This window comes from Scyliorhinus torazame, chromosome 8 (assembly GCF_047496885.1).
Source record: "Scyliorhinus torazame isolate Kashiwa2021f chromosome 8, sScyTor2.1, whole genome shotgun sequence".
Lineage (NCBI taxonomy): Eukaryota > Metazoa > Chordata > Chondrichthyes > Carcharhiniformes > Scyliorhinidae > Scyliorhinus > Scyliorhinus torazame.
The window spans coordinates 130748541-130766734 of record NC_092714.1 but is presented as its reverse complement, the minus strand read 5'-3'; the positions used below and the strand labels follow the sequence as shown (position 1 = coordinate 130766734).

General features: G+C 45.3%; 1 protein-coding gene across 6 annotated transcripts in view; it reads right to left on the bottom strand.

Moving 5' to 3' along the window:
* Positions 1 to 440: 440 nt before the first annotated feature.
* Positions 441 to 18194, bottom strand: part of LOC140428111 (rho GTPase-activating protein 6) — a 1113012-nt gene continuing 1095258 nt past the window's right edge. For all 6 annotated transcript variants that reach the window (XM_072514181.1, XM_072514179.1, XM_072514180.1 and 3 more), the window contains one exon: positions 441 to 2485. In XM_072514181.1, the coding sequence (XP_072370282.1) occupies positions 1752 to 2485 (734 nt within the window). In that variant the 3' untranslated portion in view covers positions 441 to 1751. The remainder of the gene's footprint in view (positions 2486 to 18194) is intronic.

Below are 18194 nucleotides of genomic sequence, written 5' to 3'. Positions count from 1 at the left end.
TTATATTGCTTTATTGTTGTGTAAAAGAAACACTCCGTATTGTTATGTTTGGCCAAAAATCTTGAATGAAATATATTGAGCATGCTGTTGGTTAATTTTGCCAGAGTCATTCTGAATCTGTTAGAAGGGCAGGAGTTTAATTGGAAGGATTCAGAAAGGATCTTGTAATATGACCATTATGCTAAAACCATACAATAAGTTATTCACTTGGCCTCAAAACATGCTAACATATATTGTAACATAATCCCTCCTCTGTACTTTCGCACTGAATGTTTTATGCTTATTATTCTTATTTTGGGGTCTTCAATGAAATGGAAAAACATGGAGTGTTAAACAGGCTGTCAAATTCTATATTGCCCATTTTGTACTACCAGTCAAGATTATTTCAGTTCCATAATCTGCAGTGTTCCTTGTACTCTATAAAAACTCAGAAATCAGTCTTGCTTCTTCATATTCTTTTTAATTTGATCTTTTTGGCACATGTAAGATTTAAGATCACGTTATAGGAACAGTCTTATTTACCTGCTTAAGACAATGTACTGTGCTAGATCACAACTGTCTCTATGTAATATATTTGCCCTTGTTGGCAGAACATTTCAAACATGAACACAATTATAGCCAGTCACTAGTCCAGCCCTCAAGCTAATTAAAACAATTTTATAAAATGAACATTTTTTTCTGAAAATAAAACAAATGGAATCGTATGAGCTAGTGACTTTGAACTTTGGCACAATTGTTTAAAATTAAAATATATCTTAGTCTTCTTTTATTAAAAAGGTACACTGAACGCAAATCCTTCATTTGAATACATGAAAAGCACAACTTGTCATTTTCCTATGCTTTAAATGGTCTCGCAGTTGGTGCAAGGCAAGTTGGCGAATGGCAAGATTATTGGAGTTCCACTTGGCATGATCTCATGTGTGTTGATATCTGGACTATCACTACCATATCACAATTGTGATGTTGCATTCGCTTTCCTTGCCGATCCTATTTATCATGTTCTAAAATAAAAGGGTAGGGAGGGAAATTGGATTTACTTACAAAATCTGTGAATAGTGACACAGCAATGATAACTGGCAGTAGAGTAACGAGGTTACTTATTTACGGGAGTGTTGCTTGGTATTTGAGAGTGGCAATTATCAAAGAAAACGTAATGGCAGCTCACAAAGAAAGTTGACAGTAGTTAAGACCTTGATACTGCAGTGATTATTTCATTTAGTCAGTGGCAAGAAAGGCTTATAATTTACACATTCAGATTTCTTAAAAGGCAACAACAGAAACACCAGTTGGTACACAACATAGAGCTGTTGACACTACAACTAGTCATTAGAGCAACAAAGTAAGTGCAATGATGTATGAGCAGTCCAAATGTATCTTTTCTCACTGAATGTGGTTCGGAGCATAATCTTTTACAGAACATAAAATGACCCAAACATGTGTATAAATATAAAATGACTGGAAATTACACCACAAAATAGATATTTATATATTTCATGTATATTTTATGCATATAGCAACATTCAAATGTATTGTCCTATGCTAATGCTTTAGGTGCTGACAGACACACTAATTTTGTATAAAATGTTAAAGACTGTGTTGTTTTACACCCTGAAAAGTAAAAGAAAGTTGAAATATCGCACAAATATAAAAATATGTTTTGTGTAAATGACAGGATGAATTTTGATTTGTTTCTTTAAAAAAAAAATTAAAATGATGTCTAAATAGAGTCTACTTGTGAGCAATCCAAGATATCATACTAAAGTTTCTGGTAGCGAATCTGCATTGTCCGCAGATAGGAGCTCCCAGATTTGCCATCGTTCTCTTTGCCATTCCACCCATTCAGGCTCTGCTAAGTTGTTCTTATTGTTCTGATTGTCTGACTGACTGGACCAACTTCTATTTGCATCGTTGCAGGAAACGGAGTCCTGCTGCTCAGGTTTGAGCATTGGCTGCTTGGGCAACATTGCCTTTTGTTCCACAGAACCTGGCTGAGTCTTTTGAAGTCTTGACAGAGCTTGTTCTTGCTGGGTACCAGCTTTACTAGAAGTCAGATAACTTTCTCTCAATGGACCAGGGTATGCAGGAGGGGGTCGAGTCTCATTTCTGTTGATGTCTCCATGCCTAAAATGGGATAGCCATGGTTTCCTGTGCAAGAAAGAGGTTTCTGAGGTTTTCTGAGGAATTTCTTCTGCACTTCCTGTGGAACGCAGGTCACGTCTGAGGCACAAGGATTCCAGGCTCAGTTGCACATGTTTCTTACTTCCTGCCACTTGAGGGCTACTGCAAACACGGCTCACAGGAGCATGAGGTCTGCACTCAGGGGCACCTGCGGTTGTATAAGTTCTTCGCACAGGCTGTTTTGCATTGTCCAGTGAGACGGTGGAAGAGGCCTGAACTACAGGCCAGTCTACTGTGAGGTTTCCCTGTGACAGAGAACACTGCCTTTGCTGTAACCCACTGCTTTGGTAAATATCCCCATATGAACCTATATGGGAGAAAGAATAAGAAACTTGAGTTAACACATTAATCTTCCAAAACAGTGGTATCCACAGAAATTCAGAATTCTGAGAGAAAATGGCACTTGGAAAACTGAACAACATTTGTTCCTTAAACTTATTTCAATGGAATTGCATCTTCCTTATTATTCATCAACAAGGAAACCATTGTAATGCACTTCAGTTACGTGGAGACATTGGAGACACCGGGATTTTCTTTTTAAAGGAGAAAGTTAAGAAAGGAAGTGTTCAAAATTCTGATTAAATGTGACAATGTCACTGGCAGGAAGGTCACTAGCCAGAGCAGACAGATCTAACTGGATAGCTCTTTCAAAGAGTTGGCACAGGCAGAATGCTCACAAGTCAAGTGGCCTCCTTCTGAGCCGTTATGTTTCTACGATGCCTGAGAAATCTGCTCATGTCAATTTCCAGATGTTGAGGTAGCAACAAAAAAAAAAAAAAAAAAATCAATCTTCTGACTAGAATAAGTCTTTTGGAGTCCCAAGATTCTGGTGAGATTCTCAGGCAAAACCATGTGAATGTGACGAATGTGATATAAAATAGTTACTTTAGAGATACTAGTTAATGTAATGTAGAAATAAGCCACTTTGATTCTGGCAGATAAGAGACAAAGGGATTTGAGACCGCATGGAAAAAGCAGGAAGAGATGTGTCTATGAGAGTGATGCTGCATTGATAGGGGCCAGAGAAAGGGATTGGAAGTGAGCCAATCAGAATAGATCAAACAGGTCAGGAGGGACATAGGCTGACCTATGGGCGTCGAGTATGTGAAACTTGATACCATTTGAATTGATTTTGCAGAGATCCTTTTGTCTCTTTGTTCAGTCGTTTTCTGGAGTGTAAGAGGCTGGATGTCTCTTATGTTTCTGTAAGATGAATTAAGCTTGCAAGCTAAATAAATAACTTCTTTTTACGTGCAAATCCATCTCAACTTTTATTGAGGCCAGACTGACAGAGAAAGAAATTTGGGAATCAACATTTGGTGCCGAAAACCGGGATTTCTCAGGGCGATCCTGATCCAACTGCGAAATCAGAATTAGACTGATTACGAACAGGAGGATGGGGAACAAAGGGCCCTCAATGTAGAACTGGAAAACGACCGCTCATTGATTGTTCCCCTCTTCTTATCGTCTGATTAGTCTGGTCACTCCCGGTTGGCACAGAAAGACCGCCTCGACGAAATCATAGGTCAGTCTGGGGATTAGCATTTTAATTGATGGGATTTCATAGAGTTAATTCGGCTGGGGTAGGCTGTATTGTTGATGTAACATTTAAAATATAAATGGTTCAACTTTATTTGTGAGTTAATTCGGCTAGGGTAGGCTGTATTGTTGATGTAACATTTAAAATATAAATGGTTCAACTTTATTTGTGAGTTAATTCGGTTGGGTTACGTTATGAGAGGTAGATGTAACATTTGAAATTGAAAATGGTTCACCTCTATATGTCTGTGTGTTAAAAATATAGTTGATTAAGCTAAAATTTTCTCTTTGGACTGTAGTGGCGAAAAAACGCAGTTCCAAGGACTAGTTGAGATTATGGGAAATTCCTTGGATAGCACAAATGATCCAGGCATGCCACTGCAAATATTATGTGATAAGTATCCGGACAAAGCGAAGGACTTTAGAAAATTGTCAGCACAGTTAAGAACTAAAATGGGAGATGAATGGCCACTAGGGGGAACCAAAGACCTAGAAATGGTTAAGAAAATCCAGGGACAAATATGGAAAAAAAATCAAGGTATGAAAACTAAAGAATTAATTGGATTATGGAGGCAATATTGTCAAGAGGAAAAAGATAAGATTATGTTGTCCAGCTGGCAGGATAACGCCCTTAAAATGGGGATTTCAATTAGTGAACAGGGTAACCTAAAAACATTACAGATCTTGAAAAAGGAATGTGCATTTAAAAAAAGAGCAAATAGAGACAGGAAGGACCCGGGTCACACAAGAGACGAACTACGTAGTTCAATGGCTGGCCTTGAATTGACAGAAGAAGAAAAATTCAATAATTTGGAAAAGTCAGTAAAAGTTCCGTCTGCACCCATAGTATGGTCTGCGCTCATTCCAGAACCACCAGAGTACAATAATATATACCCAGCCATTGCTCCCCAGATTTCAAATATGCCAGAAACTCAAGCCCTTTTGGGTGATAGTGTGGGTCCTGATTTACCAACTTCACAACCGAAAGAGCAAAAGGAACTCTGTCCCACAAGCCCAGTTAGCTCTAGGACAAGATCTCGGACAGCGAGAGAGGGGCTTGACGCTCACCAGAAACAATTAAGCATATCACCTAAGTCTCCCCAAACTAAGGAGAAATCACAAGATTTGGGAACAAAGAAAGCTGAAACAACTTCGGTTGAAGAGAAAGAACTCCCCCTAGTGACAGGGAGAGACGTTGAAGTCTTGGAACAACCAGGGGAAATAGCTAGAGTGCCCCCTGGTGACATTTGGAGACAGTTACCGATTAGGAAGATGCGAAACCCCGACCCAGGGACTGCGGCAGCGAACCCCACGATAGACGTTTACTTCCCATGGACACCCAGTGAGATGATGGCTATTATGGCTACAATCCCAGATAGAAAAAAATCTCCTGCTGCCTTCGTGGATTCATTGAGAACTACCATCTCAATTTATCAAGCTGATTCAAGGGACCTCTGGGCCCTAGTCCAGCAGATTTTAACCCCAGCAGAGTACCGCAATTATCTTAACCACCTGAATTATGCTAGTCATGCCGCACTCCAGCAGGCCTATGCGTTAGACGACGATAGAAGGACACAGATCTTGAATGCGTTGAATAGCACATTTCAAAGGCCCATAAATCTTTCTGTTATCTTAGACCTAAAACCTAAGAAGACTGAAGAGCCAGAGGAATTTCTGGAGCGTTTTAATGAAATCTACCGGGGACAGTCAAAATGCCCCCGATTTGCTGTATCAAAATGGTCATAATTCCCCTCAATACTGTGCTATGTTAATGCATTGCCTACCACCTTCTGTGGTTACTGCTGTGAAATGTAATAACATGAATTGGACAGAGAACGACCCTTCCCAGGTGGCAAGGGCAGTCAGATTTTACTGGAAGGAGGGTGTAGGCCAAGAAGGAGGCTCAGTTACAAAGGTTAAGACTGAGTATGTAATGAAAAAGGATGATCTGCGACCCCAACAAGCGACAGAAATGGTAGTTTACCAGCAGGAGCCCCAATATAGTGACTTTGGGTGGGTGGATCAGCGAAGAGGAGGATACCAAACCCACCCAAAGGGACCCTCACCCCATTTTTATGGCCCACCGAATGAATCAACAGCTCTAAAACCGCAGCCCCCTCTGAGGGGCCATTGGTCTACTGGAAGACGAGGCCGGGGCAGAAATAGAGGGAGCAATGCATGTTTTAATTGCGGCCGTGTAGATCACTGGCAACAGGAATGCCCCTTTAAAAGACAGACAGTAGAAGGAGATTATTCGACCCAAAGGAGAGGGTACCCACCAAGGGGAGGACAGATGAGAAACACTGACTTCTCCCAGGAAAACCCTTTCCCAACACAGGATTGACTAGCTAATTTAGCCATAAGGACTCGCCAATCCGACAGGGAACCTATTATCTCTCTGCAGATAGGAGATCAACATCACTCATTTGTAATCGACACAGGGGCAGCTATGTCTTCTGTGCAATCAACACTTAAATTACCAATATCCGACCACACGCAGCAATTGTCAGGGTTCCAAGGACAGGTGTGTGAGTATCCTATTTCTGAACCTGTGACAGTCACTTACGAGAATACGTCTGCAGAGCATCAGTTTGTAGTGACTACTGGATTAGACTGTAACTTGTTGGCCCGGGATTTACTGTGTATCTTCCAGCTACAGCTAGAATGCGGAGATGAGGGGGTAACGGTTACATCATGGAGGATGAGACAACAGTGCTATATTTCTATCACCCCCCAGTGGTGGACATTAGACGTTGAACAGTCACTGCATCACGTTACCCTGGCCTATGACAGAACTGGACGAAACAGGGAGATGGAGGATAAATACCGGCCATTACTTGAGACCGAATGGCCAGTCAAGGTTACAGCCACAGTCACGGGAAAAGAAGGTACAGCCGATTTTGTTACAATATCACCACATTTATGGCCACAGTCAGCTTCGGTAAGCCCTCATATCACACGTCAGGTCCATGACCAGTACCATGCCAGGGATATGGGGCGAATGGTCAGGAGGGTAGTGGATCATTCAGATCCAACAGACTACGCACTTCAAGTCATGCCGGACGGCACTACCATAAAATATTTTGAGGTCCCTGAAACGATTAACACTCGACTGCAGCATCACAGGGGACATGATGTGTTGGAATATGTCAATCCACAGGTCTGGGCGGAATACCCATCACAAGTGGGAAAGACAAATGTTACACCTATCAAGGTAATGATTAAGGATCATGCAAAGCTACCTTCCATTCGGCAATACCCCCTGAAATCTCAAGCTGCTCCATCAATAGATAAATTAATTCAAGAACTGTTGAAACAGGGTATTTTGGTCCCTTGCCAATCAGAATGCAATACCCCAATACTTGCTGTGCCTAAACCAGCCAAACCAGACCAGTACCGATTAGTACAGGATTTACGTTCAATTAATGCCATCGCACAGCCGTTACATGCTCTCGTCCCTAACCCTGCCCACATACTGGCTCAAATTCCAGCTCAAGCCCGGGTCTTCGCCGTAATTGACCTTCAGCACGCCTTCTTTGCCCTCCCACTTGCGACTGAAAGTCAATATTTGTTTGCCTTCACTTACAATGGACAGCAGTATACCTGGACCCGACTGCCACAGGGGTTCGTCAATTCACCTACACTCTTCTCCAGATGTCTGCAGACCCAACTCCAGGCCTTGACATTGGAGCATGGTTCCACTCTAGTGCAGTATGTAGATGACATATTGGTGGCAAGTCCTGACGAGCCCAGTAATAGGGATGATGTGATCCAATTATTGAACCACCTATCCTCGTTGGGTTATGTTGTTTCACAAGCAAAGGTCTTGGTGGCTCAGAGAAAAGTTAAGTTCTTAGGAGTTTTACTTACAGCCACAGAAAGAAGTCTCGAACCCAGTAGGATTGAACCAATATGCCAATTCCCCGCCCCTACAGTAGCCAAAGTGGTTCGTCATTGGCTGGGTATGGTGAATTATTGTCAGCAGTGGATACCAAACATCGCTGTCTATACAAAGCTGCTGACGCCTTACACGAGTAAAGAGGGAAACTTTATTCTCACCACCGAGGCACTCAAGGCCTTCTGTTGCCTGAAGCAGGCCTTGCTACAAGCACCGGCCCTTGGTAGGCCCCTATACGACCGACCATTCCAGATATACTGTACTGTTCTGGAAGGATGTTCAACAGCGGTACTCACCCAGCAACATGGGGACAAGCACCGGCCCGTAGCATATTACTCTTCCAAACTCGACCCAGTGGCATTGGGCCACCCTGTTTGCACCCAGATCTTGGCAGCGATATACAATAGTTTGCAGGCTGCTGCCAACATCACTCTCCAACAGGATATTACGGTGTATAGCTCCCACTCGGTAATCGCACTATTGGGGCAACTGCAGACTCAGCATCTTACCGCAGCTCGTCAGAATAGGTATGAGATATACCTTTTGAACAATCCACGTCTGACATTTAAATATTGTACCACTATCAATCCAGCCTGTTTTCTTAGCGGTCCCCCTGTCCATGAGGATGCGCCTGGTCACGACTGTTTAGCCTTGATTCAGGAAACTACAACAATAAGGGACGATCTGAGTAATATTCCGTTAGAACAACCTGACATGATTATGTATGTTGATGGCAGTGCATTAGTAAGCCCCACTGGCCGGAGACTGTCCGGTTATGCAATCATAGATCAGGATGGTCTGATTTTAGAAGCGGCAGCTTTCCAGACCCCTTACTCAGCACAACAAGCCGAACTTTTTGCCCTCACCCGTGCATGTATACTTGGGGGAGATCGCCGGGTAAATATCTACACTGACTCCCGATATGCTTTTAGGCACAGAAATATCCAACCGGGGTTTAGTTAATGACCCACTGCAGGCCCTCCTTCTGCCAGCGCAGATTTCCGTTATTAAATGCGCTGCCCACACGAATGGTACAACCCCAGTTGACGTTGGTAATGAACGAGCAGATCGTGCAGCGCGCACAGCCGCACAAATTCAGCAAGTGATGGTGCCTAAAATGTTAAGTCAGACTAAACGATCTACTATAAATATGTCTGCTTCTGACAAGTCAATGCCAACCATCCAAGACGTCAGAAGGTTACAGGAGGACGCTCCTGAGAGTGATAAACAAATGTGGAAACGGTTAGGTTGTATATATGATTCTATTTCCTCTTTATGGACCACGCCTGCACATCAGACTTGTATGTCTGATGTGCTGGCTTTATGGGTCATTGAATGTGTACACTTTGCAACTCATTGTGGGGCTCGAGGGACTAGTGATTTGTTGCTGGACACTTGGTGGCACCCTAAAATGCAGGGGTTGGCCCAAAGTATCAGTAATCGGTGTTTGATTTGTCAGCAATATAACACCGGAAAAGGTATCCCTTGTGGGAAGGGGCAAACCCCGTTGCCCAGTGGTCCCTTTGAGACACTCCAAATGGATTACATTGAGTTGGAAAGGTGTCAATGTTACAAATATGTTTTGGTCATTGTGGATGTGTTCAGCAGATGGGTCGAGGCGTATCCGACTATCGATAATAAAGCTGCTACTGTGGTTAAAGTCTTGATGAGGGAAATCATTCCCCGGTACGGTATACCAGCTCAGTTAAGTTCTGATAATGGGCCTCATTTTATTGGACAAATTAACAAGGAGTTTTGCTCCCAGTTGGGCATACGCCAGCAGTTACACTGTGCTTACAGACCGCAGGCGGCCGGGTTGGTTGAGAGACACAATCAGACCCTCAAAACTAAATTGGCTAAATTAAGAGCAGACACGGGACTGACATGGCTTAAGTTGCTCCCCGTTGCCCTCTTCCAGCTGCGGGTTACACCTGCGGGACCCGCCCGGCTCTCTCCCGCTGAGATTCTTTATGGCAGGCCTCTTAGAACTCCTTGGAGCCTGCAGGTTCCCAGACGGGTTCAGTTTCATCAGATGACTGAAGAAATGACCACCTATGTTCTAGCCCTTACGCAAGTGCTCAAGGAACTCCATGGCCAAGTTCGCGCGGCTCACCAGCCATTGCCCCCAGTACCTAGCTCACTTTCAGTCCAGCCCGGTAGTTATGTCATGGTCAAAAATTGGACTAGGAAGGGGTCGGAGCCGAAATGGGACGGGCCCTTCCAAGTTCTCCTTACCACCCCCACAGCAGTTAAAGTGGAAGGGCGAAGTGCTTGGGTCCACCTACATCACTGTAAATTGAGTCCATCTCCACTACTGTAGAAGGTCGGATACTAACCTGCCTCCCTTCTCCAGTGCTATTTTACAGGTGTGGAGCATGATGGAGTGGCTACGCATCGTCTGTCTGATATTTGGCCTCACTTCGCTTGGCGTGTTATTGGCGATGGACATGGAAAAGGGGAATATTATGTATCTGTGTAGCCCCAACCAATCTACAAGGATACATCACCTATGCAAAGGTGATGTTCTTCGCTGCCCCCATATACGAGGACATGGTATCGACTCATGGAAGGTCATCAAAGTTAAGGAGAATGCAGGAGTCATGAAGCAGTTGCACCGGTCCCGGCGATGGGAAGGGAACATTATATGGACATTGCCTTGTTTTTGGAATACATGTAAATTTGATTTTGGATGTGTTAAGAGTGGTACAATAAAGGTAAAATCAGGCTGTCAGAAGAGTGTAGGAAGAGGCTATGAGAAAGAGAAAGGGACTAGAGAGAGGATGGGGCGTATGAGAAGGGAAGTACAGCTAGAACGTAGGTTACCGGGAGATACACTTAAGTTAATTAAAGGCCAAGCTGAGGAAAACCCGGGTAGTATGAATCTCTTCTACCAGATTTACCACCGTCTGTATGGCCAGGGACGGGTTGTCTGCTACCCAAACCCCGCAGCGGTGTCTAGGTTATTTTCTGTTTCACCGCTTTGGGGCACTCCCCAAACGGTGGTTCATTGTCAGCATTCCGAACCACTGCCCGAGCAAGTCACTCTTCCTTACGATCCGGGTTCAGCACCACCGGCTATTTGCCTTCCCCTTCCTCGGGATAATTCCCATTCACAGTACGATAGGCTGCGACGGTGGAGGGCGTACATACCTAGCCACTTCACTCCCAATAGGGATTCCCGGTCGTACGAGAATTGCTTCAGCAGTGAAGGATATGGCTGTTTGCTGGTAGAGGTGGACACAAATATAACATGTCTGGTTCCCACCTGTACGGACAGGAGGTGCCATATCACCCAGGCGTCTGGCCAATGCGTTTGTTACAACACCACTTGCGTTCCATTGAACGCCGGCCTCCAGCTCCTCTGTGGCTGGGCGAATGTCTCTCATATCACTGTTGGGACTAGGGCTTTCCGCATTGCTGGGCGGCCCGAATGGGCATTTCAAAGTTGGATAAACTGGGCTACTGGGAGGTCCTTACGCAACCGATATGCTGATTGTGATGCTAGCCTCCACACGGAACAAGGATACTACTTTTTATTTAATGGTACAGCGACCAACGTTTTGTCACCCCCATTTCCCCGCCGAATTGCTATAGGGACTCTAGTCCCTACCACAGTCCCCTGCCCTTCGGCGTGGAACCTGCATAATCAGTTAGCACGTCGGGCAGTCTCTGCTGAAATTTGCGAGAACTGGAAAAAACCTCAGGTTCTTGCACCCAACCGGGGCCACTCAGCCGGGTGGGGCATTCTGAGCGTATTGACACTGGGAGGTGTGGGGGGTTCCTTGGCTGTCAGTGATCTGAATTATTTTATTTGCGGCCTTACCATCTTGGGAAATGAAACCTTGGGAGCCCTCGGGGCAATAACTAAGGAGTTGTCTCAGCTACGGTTGTTTGCAATGCAGAACCGGTATGCTCTTGACTATCTTCTGGCCCGTGAGGGTGGGGTATGCGCCATAGTACAGGGCAAGTGTATCATGGGAGTTCAGGACTTGACCGCTAACATCACTAAATTTATGGATCGCATACGGGATCACTTGGATGGGATGAAGGATCCTGGCTCTTGGGGTAACTGGGGATTTGGAGGATGGAAGGACTGGTTGATAAATATGGCCATGTATCTAGTGGTAGCTATCGGCTGCATATTTGTGGGCCTGGCCATCCTTAAATGTGTGATGGGTAGAATGCGGGGTGCACTGGATCAGATCACCGCCCCAATCACCGAAAAAAATTTTTTAACTGTTAAAATCCATGAGGGTGAGGCAGATGAAGGGGGGCTAAGACAGGAATTGGAAATGCAGCGACGGATCTTTTTAGATGAGGAACCGTAGCTATGGATTGGATAGTTCGGTTATCATGGAATGATAAAAGGAGGGAATGACGAATGTGATATAAAATAGTTACTTTAGAGATACTAGTTAATGTAATGTAGAAATAAGCCACTTTGATTCTGGCAGATAAGAGACAAAGGGATTTGAGACCGCATGGAAAAAGCAGGAAGAGGTGTGTCTATGAGAGTGATGCTGCATTGATAGGGGCCAGAGAAAGGGATTGGAAGTGAGCCAATCAGAATAGATCAAACAGGTCAGGAGGGACATAGGTTGACCTATGGGCGTCGAGTATGTGAAACTTGATACCATTTGAATTGATTTTGCAGAGATCCTTTTGTCTCTTTGTTCAGTCATTTTCTGGAGTGTAAGAGGCTGGATGTCTCTTATGTTTCTGTAAGATGAATTAAGCTTGCAAGCTAAATAAATAACTTATTTTTACGTGCGAATCCATCTCAACTTTTATTGAGGCCAGACTGACAGAGAAAGAATTTTGGGAATCAACAAATGATTCTGAACTCTTAAATCCTGACAACCTGTATTATTAAATCCTGGTTTAAAAGAAATGCTTTAGTCAAATGTCATCTCTCAAGCAAGTCTTGTAAAAGTTAATCACGTCTACTGAATGTGCAAGTTTAAGGTTGGTCACTAGTGGCATATATTTTTCACCCCCTCCAGGAAAATGATTGGCTGGATTCTCTGTTTCAGGGACTATGTCCCCACGCCGTTGTGAAAACTGTGGTCTTTTACGCCTGAACAAGTGGCGTCAAAAGGCCACATATTCTCAGTCTTGTAGGGGGCTAGCAGGCAGCTGTTGAGACCTCGCAGCTCCAGCTGCCGATATGGCCCCCGCATTTCCAGGTCAGAGGCCGCACGTGCGCACGGCGGCGGCCTCCAGTGGCTGAGCCATGCTCCATGGCGGACTCAGACCGTGGACCTGGACCGTGGAAATAGTACCCCCGATCGGCTGCTCGTCCGACCCGGACCATCCGCACGAAAAAGCCCCAGTCCCGATTGAGGCCCCCCCTGCCCTCCGATCGGCTCTCCCCCAACTGTGGAGACCTCGGACTGAGTCCGCAGCTGCCGCGCGGGTATCACGGATGGTGGGACCCATGAGTGGTGCACGCCGTCGGGAATTCGGCTGGTTGGGGGTGGAGAATAGCGGATCGTGCCTCAGGCAATGGCCTCAGGTGGTGGATAACCAGCGCAGCGTATTCCTCGAGTATGCCGCTTTTCGGGGGGGGGGGGGGGGGAGGGGGGCAGAGAATCGCTGAACTGGCGCTGGTCCCAATTTCAAGTGGATACTCTGATCCATTGCCGAATGTGATTTCGGCTTCGCGGTGCAGAGAATCCAGCCCAGTATTTCCAGTTGTCCTTCTGTTAACAATACAATAAATTTAGCATTGGTCTATAAATACAGAACAAATTATTTGAATGGGCTACTGCCTGCCTAATCCATTCTCATTTTTTCTTATTTGAAGACAATTGAGCCAAAAATTGGGAGAGGTGTTTAACGGAAGCAGAGCAGATATTGCTCCTTTGACACGGTTGCCTTAAGTTTTGTTACAGTTTCAGGTTGAAATAATGTATCATATATTCAGGAGGTAAAATTTGGACATTGTTAGTTACTTGGGTATTACTTTAAGGAAGGATCTGCTATCTCTACCCGGCCTGGCCCATATGCGACTCCAGGGCTCATATCAGCGAGAGTTGGATTTTCATCTTAAAGGAGGTAGTGGGAGTCAGTAAGTTTTCCAGCTGGTCAGTCCACCTCTGGAGAATGTACCTTGAGTGGTGCAAGGAACGCCATCTCCAAATGTAAATCAGGAGGTAGCCACAGGGGCTGTCAAGCGCAAAGGTGGGCTCAGTTCTCTGGGACTTTGCCCCAGTTGTGTTGTTAAGTATTAGACCCTCTGGTCAGCACCCGTCCATTCCCCAGCCAAGCTAGCTCATACCCCATCACCCACCCCCAATGGCGCCTCATACCTTCCGTGCCAAACCATACCCTCCTCAACCAAACCACATTATGCATGCTTGGCTGAGAGATAATTTATATTAATTTGTTTTACCAGATGCACCCAAGGGAAAACATTGCTTAATTGACAAACTAGAAAAAGAAAGCCGTCAATGGCCAATGTTTATTTACACAAGATAAAGAGGTGTTTCTGCTATTGATACGGAAAGGTCTGGCTGATTGACACTTTTATAGGGTTGTAGTAACAGTAGTTTTTTAAAAATAGTTATGGATAGCTATTTTAAAAACATTTTCCACACATGCCATTGTTACTGTAAGATTCATTGGTTCTGTACAAATTGTGTACTGGATGAATATGCATGAAAATGCCAAAGGCATGGAGGGTTTGAGAGACTATCTGAGATTGGTGGATGGTCATAGGTTGGTATGGAGGCCTTGAGGGGCCACTGGAGGTTGGGTGGCATAGGGGGCATGGGCAAGTTATTTTTCAAACTGTTCCTGCATCTATGCTATGGTTCACAACTCCTGTGAAGTGTTGTGAACCATGAGCCCTTGAGAAGCTAGACTGATGTCACAAAAATTGTGGGGGTATAAGAAATGCCTATTCTTACAATGGAGCCAATCCGGTCAGGAATGCATGGGCCTGCAACCTTTTCCCATGCTAGCAAAAATTGGGGATGCCGAGTATGGAGTCATGAATCCTGAAACCAGGTCCTACCCATCATATTTAAGGAACCACTGAGTTTTCCCGACTCAACAAAAATCCAGCCCTAATGGCCAGTAATTTACTCAGTTGTATCAGAGCCTTGCAGCCATTCAAGAATCTGGTATTATAATGATGATTATAATGTGAAATCAACTCAAGCCAAATCCATTTTAGAATAAGTAATATGTATTAAAGCAGGGTTAATCAGTAATTCCATTGTAAAAGATCCTCTGGAAAAAGTGATAATAATCCAATTGAATTCCATATTAAGTTTGAAAGCAACATATTTAGTCGCAAACACAAATCTTAAACTTTTTTTGAATATAAATTTAGAGTATCCAATTCTTTTTTTTTCCAATTAAGGGGCAATTAAATGTGGCCAATGCACCTACTCTGTAAATCTTTGGGTTGTGCGGGTTTTATCCCAGCCCCAGGTCACTATCCATGTGGAGTTTGCACCTTCTTCCCGTGTCTGCGTGGGTCTCACACCCACAATCCAAAAGGATGTGCAGGGTAGGTGAATTGGCCATGCTAAATTGCCCCTTAATTGGAAAAAAAAGAATTGGGCTCTCCAAATTTATTTTAAAAAATATTAGTTCTCTGCCTCAGTCTCAGGCCTCCACACCGGCATCATCAGCCAGAACCTCAGCAGCCTTGTCCCCCAAGAGCCACCAGCCATCCTGGGATGGTCCTCAAAGGCGCCAGGGATATCAGAGTGTCCCAGGATGTAGCTGTCATACATGCTCCCTGAATAGTGTGCACACACATGCACGATACGGAGGTGATGGTCGCACAATCTGAACATTGAGAGAGTGGAACGCCTTCCTGTAAATGAAGGCTACTCCCGGATGCCCTGGTGCGCGCAAAGACCCCTTGAACTGGGGAATCCCGACGATGGTAGAGAATCCTGCAGCCCGGGCACCTTGGTGGGCTTGGTCCAGATTGAAAGTGCTATAGTTGGACGGCTGTGCATTCAGGCCATCCTTGACCTCCCAGATGCTCCTGTGGGCTGTAGCCGTAGAAATGGCGCATAGGTCCCCGCTCGAACCCTGGAATGAGCCAGTTGCGTAAAAGTTCAGGGATGAAATGACATTCATGGCCACCGGGAACGGGTGTCCTCCCCTTCCACGGTATGCTGTGTTTGTGAGGATGTAGCACAGGTGCCGCACTGTCTCTTTGTTGAGACAGTCTCCTGTGGCACATGCTGTCCATCATCTCATCAAAGACCAACAAGGGCAGCACGGTGGCACAGTGGTTAGCATTGCTGCCTACGGCGCTGAGGACCCGGGTTCGAATCCCGGCCCAGGGTCACCGTCCGTGTGGAGTTTGCACATTCTCCCCATGTCTGCATGGGTTTCACCCCCACACCCAAAACATGTGCAGGCTAGGTGGATTGGACACGCTAAATTGCCCCTTAATTGGGAAAAAAAAATTGTGTACTCTAAATTTTAAAAACACTCAAAGACCAACAATGCCTGTGTACACCTTGGACCATCGCTGGCCTTCCCCTTTAGGTACCTCCTTGGCCAATGAGCGGCTGGGCTTTCAGGGTGTACGGTGGTCCCCTGCACATGGAGTACCACCTCCAGCTTGGGGCGTCGCGACTGCCGCTTTCTCCGGCGTCCGCCTGCCTCAGCTGCCATCAGCAACCTGAGGGCAGCCTCTGTGGGATCTACACCAGCAAACATTTTTAAATCTGGAAGGAATTGGAGAAGTAGAGAGACTGACAATCCATTAGGGCTTCTATCTTGAGACCTTCAAATCCCCCAAGAATTGGAACCCCCCCCCCACCCTTCTCACAAGAGTACCGTCCAGCGAGAGGGTTGTGCTGGCAAACATTGCTCTGCACACTCACCTGGCCACATCAGGATCCCGGACCCCAGAACTCTGCCAGGAACATTAGGGAGGCCATGCTCCGCTGCCGTCTCCTGATCCACACACCCTTTGGTCACCAGAGTATCCCCTGTGCTGAAGCACATCTCTTTAGTGTTTGAATGTTGGCAGCTGCCTCTACAGTGCTGAAGCTCCTAGAGTTCAGGCAGTGTTCAGGCTTCAAAATAGGGGCAGCACGGTCGCATTGTGGATAGCACAATTGCTTCACAGCTCCAGGGTCCCAGGTTCGATTCCGGTTTGGGTCACTGTCTGTGCGGAGTCTGCACATCCTCCCCGTGTGTGCGTGGGTTTCCTCCGGGTGCTCCGGTTTCCTCTCACAGTCCAAAGATGTGCAGGTTAGGTGGATTGGCCATGATAAATTGCCCTTATTGTCCAAAATTGCCCTTAGTGTTGGGTGGGGTTGCTGGGTTATGGGGATAGGGCGGAAGTGTTGACCTTGGGTAGGGTGCTCTTTCCAAGAGCCGGTGCAGACTCGACGGGCCGAATGGCCTCCTTCTGCACTGTAAAATTCTATGATAAAATATCCTTGAGATGCTACGCAGTAATCATCCTCTAGGGCATAACACATGTACCCAAGAGTAGGCACTTGAAAGTTGAGAATGTTTTGTTTAATAACAAAACAGTAAAAAAAATTTGAAAATCTACTACATAACATTCCACATACCACACTAATAATTAAACAACAAGGAAACATCACTGTTCCATATTGGTACCAATGCAAATCTATATCAGCTTATTTTTACTGAGAAAAACAAACACAAAGGTTCCGCAACACAAATGGAGGATAAGCCTATCATTTCCAGAACTTTGTCAGCGAAATGATCTGTCCATCAATGTGTTACTTGTTCCACGTATCAGTGCTATTCAACGCCCAGGGGCTGCAGTTGTGCAGGCCCTCCCACACGGCCCAATCTCACCGGAACCAAATTCTGGCATCCACATATACCACCAGTGCTCAAGGTGCAGTTGGACATCCTTGACTTCCAGTGTATTTAACCTGCGGTGACGTGCTAGTTACATAGAGCAATCACCACATCAGCAACAAAAGCATCAGCAATCTGCGTATGCATTTCTTCAACTGCATTACCAGGTGGCCCATTTGGATCAATGTCGCGCACCAGATCCCCCAGTGTCTTCTTGTTTCAAACCGAATTGCCTTCTGGATCAATACATTCTCCTGAGCCCCTTCCAGGAGCCAGGATCTTAGAAAAGGTTGTCCTTCTTTCCAGCTACAAAAAAGGAAGTAAACAGCAACAGCAACCTCCAGGCATCTGCAGCCACCAGCAGGAGCAGCGGCCGATAGAAAAGTTAATACACAACATAATGGTGCATGGAATTAATGTATTAGCATGGAGAGAGCGGCACGGCGCGCAGTGGTTAGCACTTTTGCCTATGGCACTGAGGACTCGGGTTTGATCCCGGCCCCGGGTCACTGTCTGTGTGGAGTTTTCACATTCTCCCTGTGTCTGCGTGGGTTCCACCCCGCAACCCAAAGATGTGCAGATCAGGTGAATTGGCTACACTAAATTTCCCCCTTAATTGGAAAAAAATAATTGGGTACTGTAAAATTTATTTTAAAATATATATATATTAGCATGGAGAATTGGTTAACAGGAAGCAAAGAATAAAGATGGGATTTTCAAGTTGCCAGCCTGTAACTAGTGGAATGCCCATGTGTCA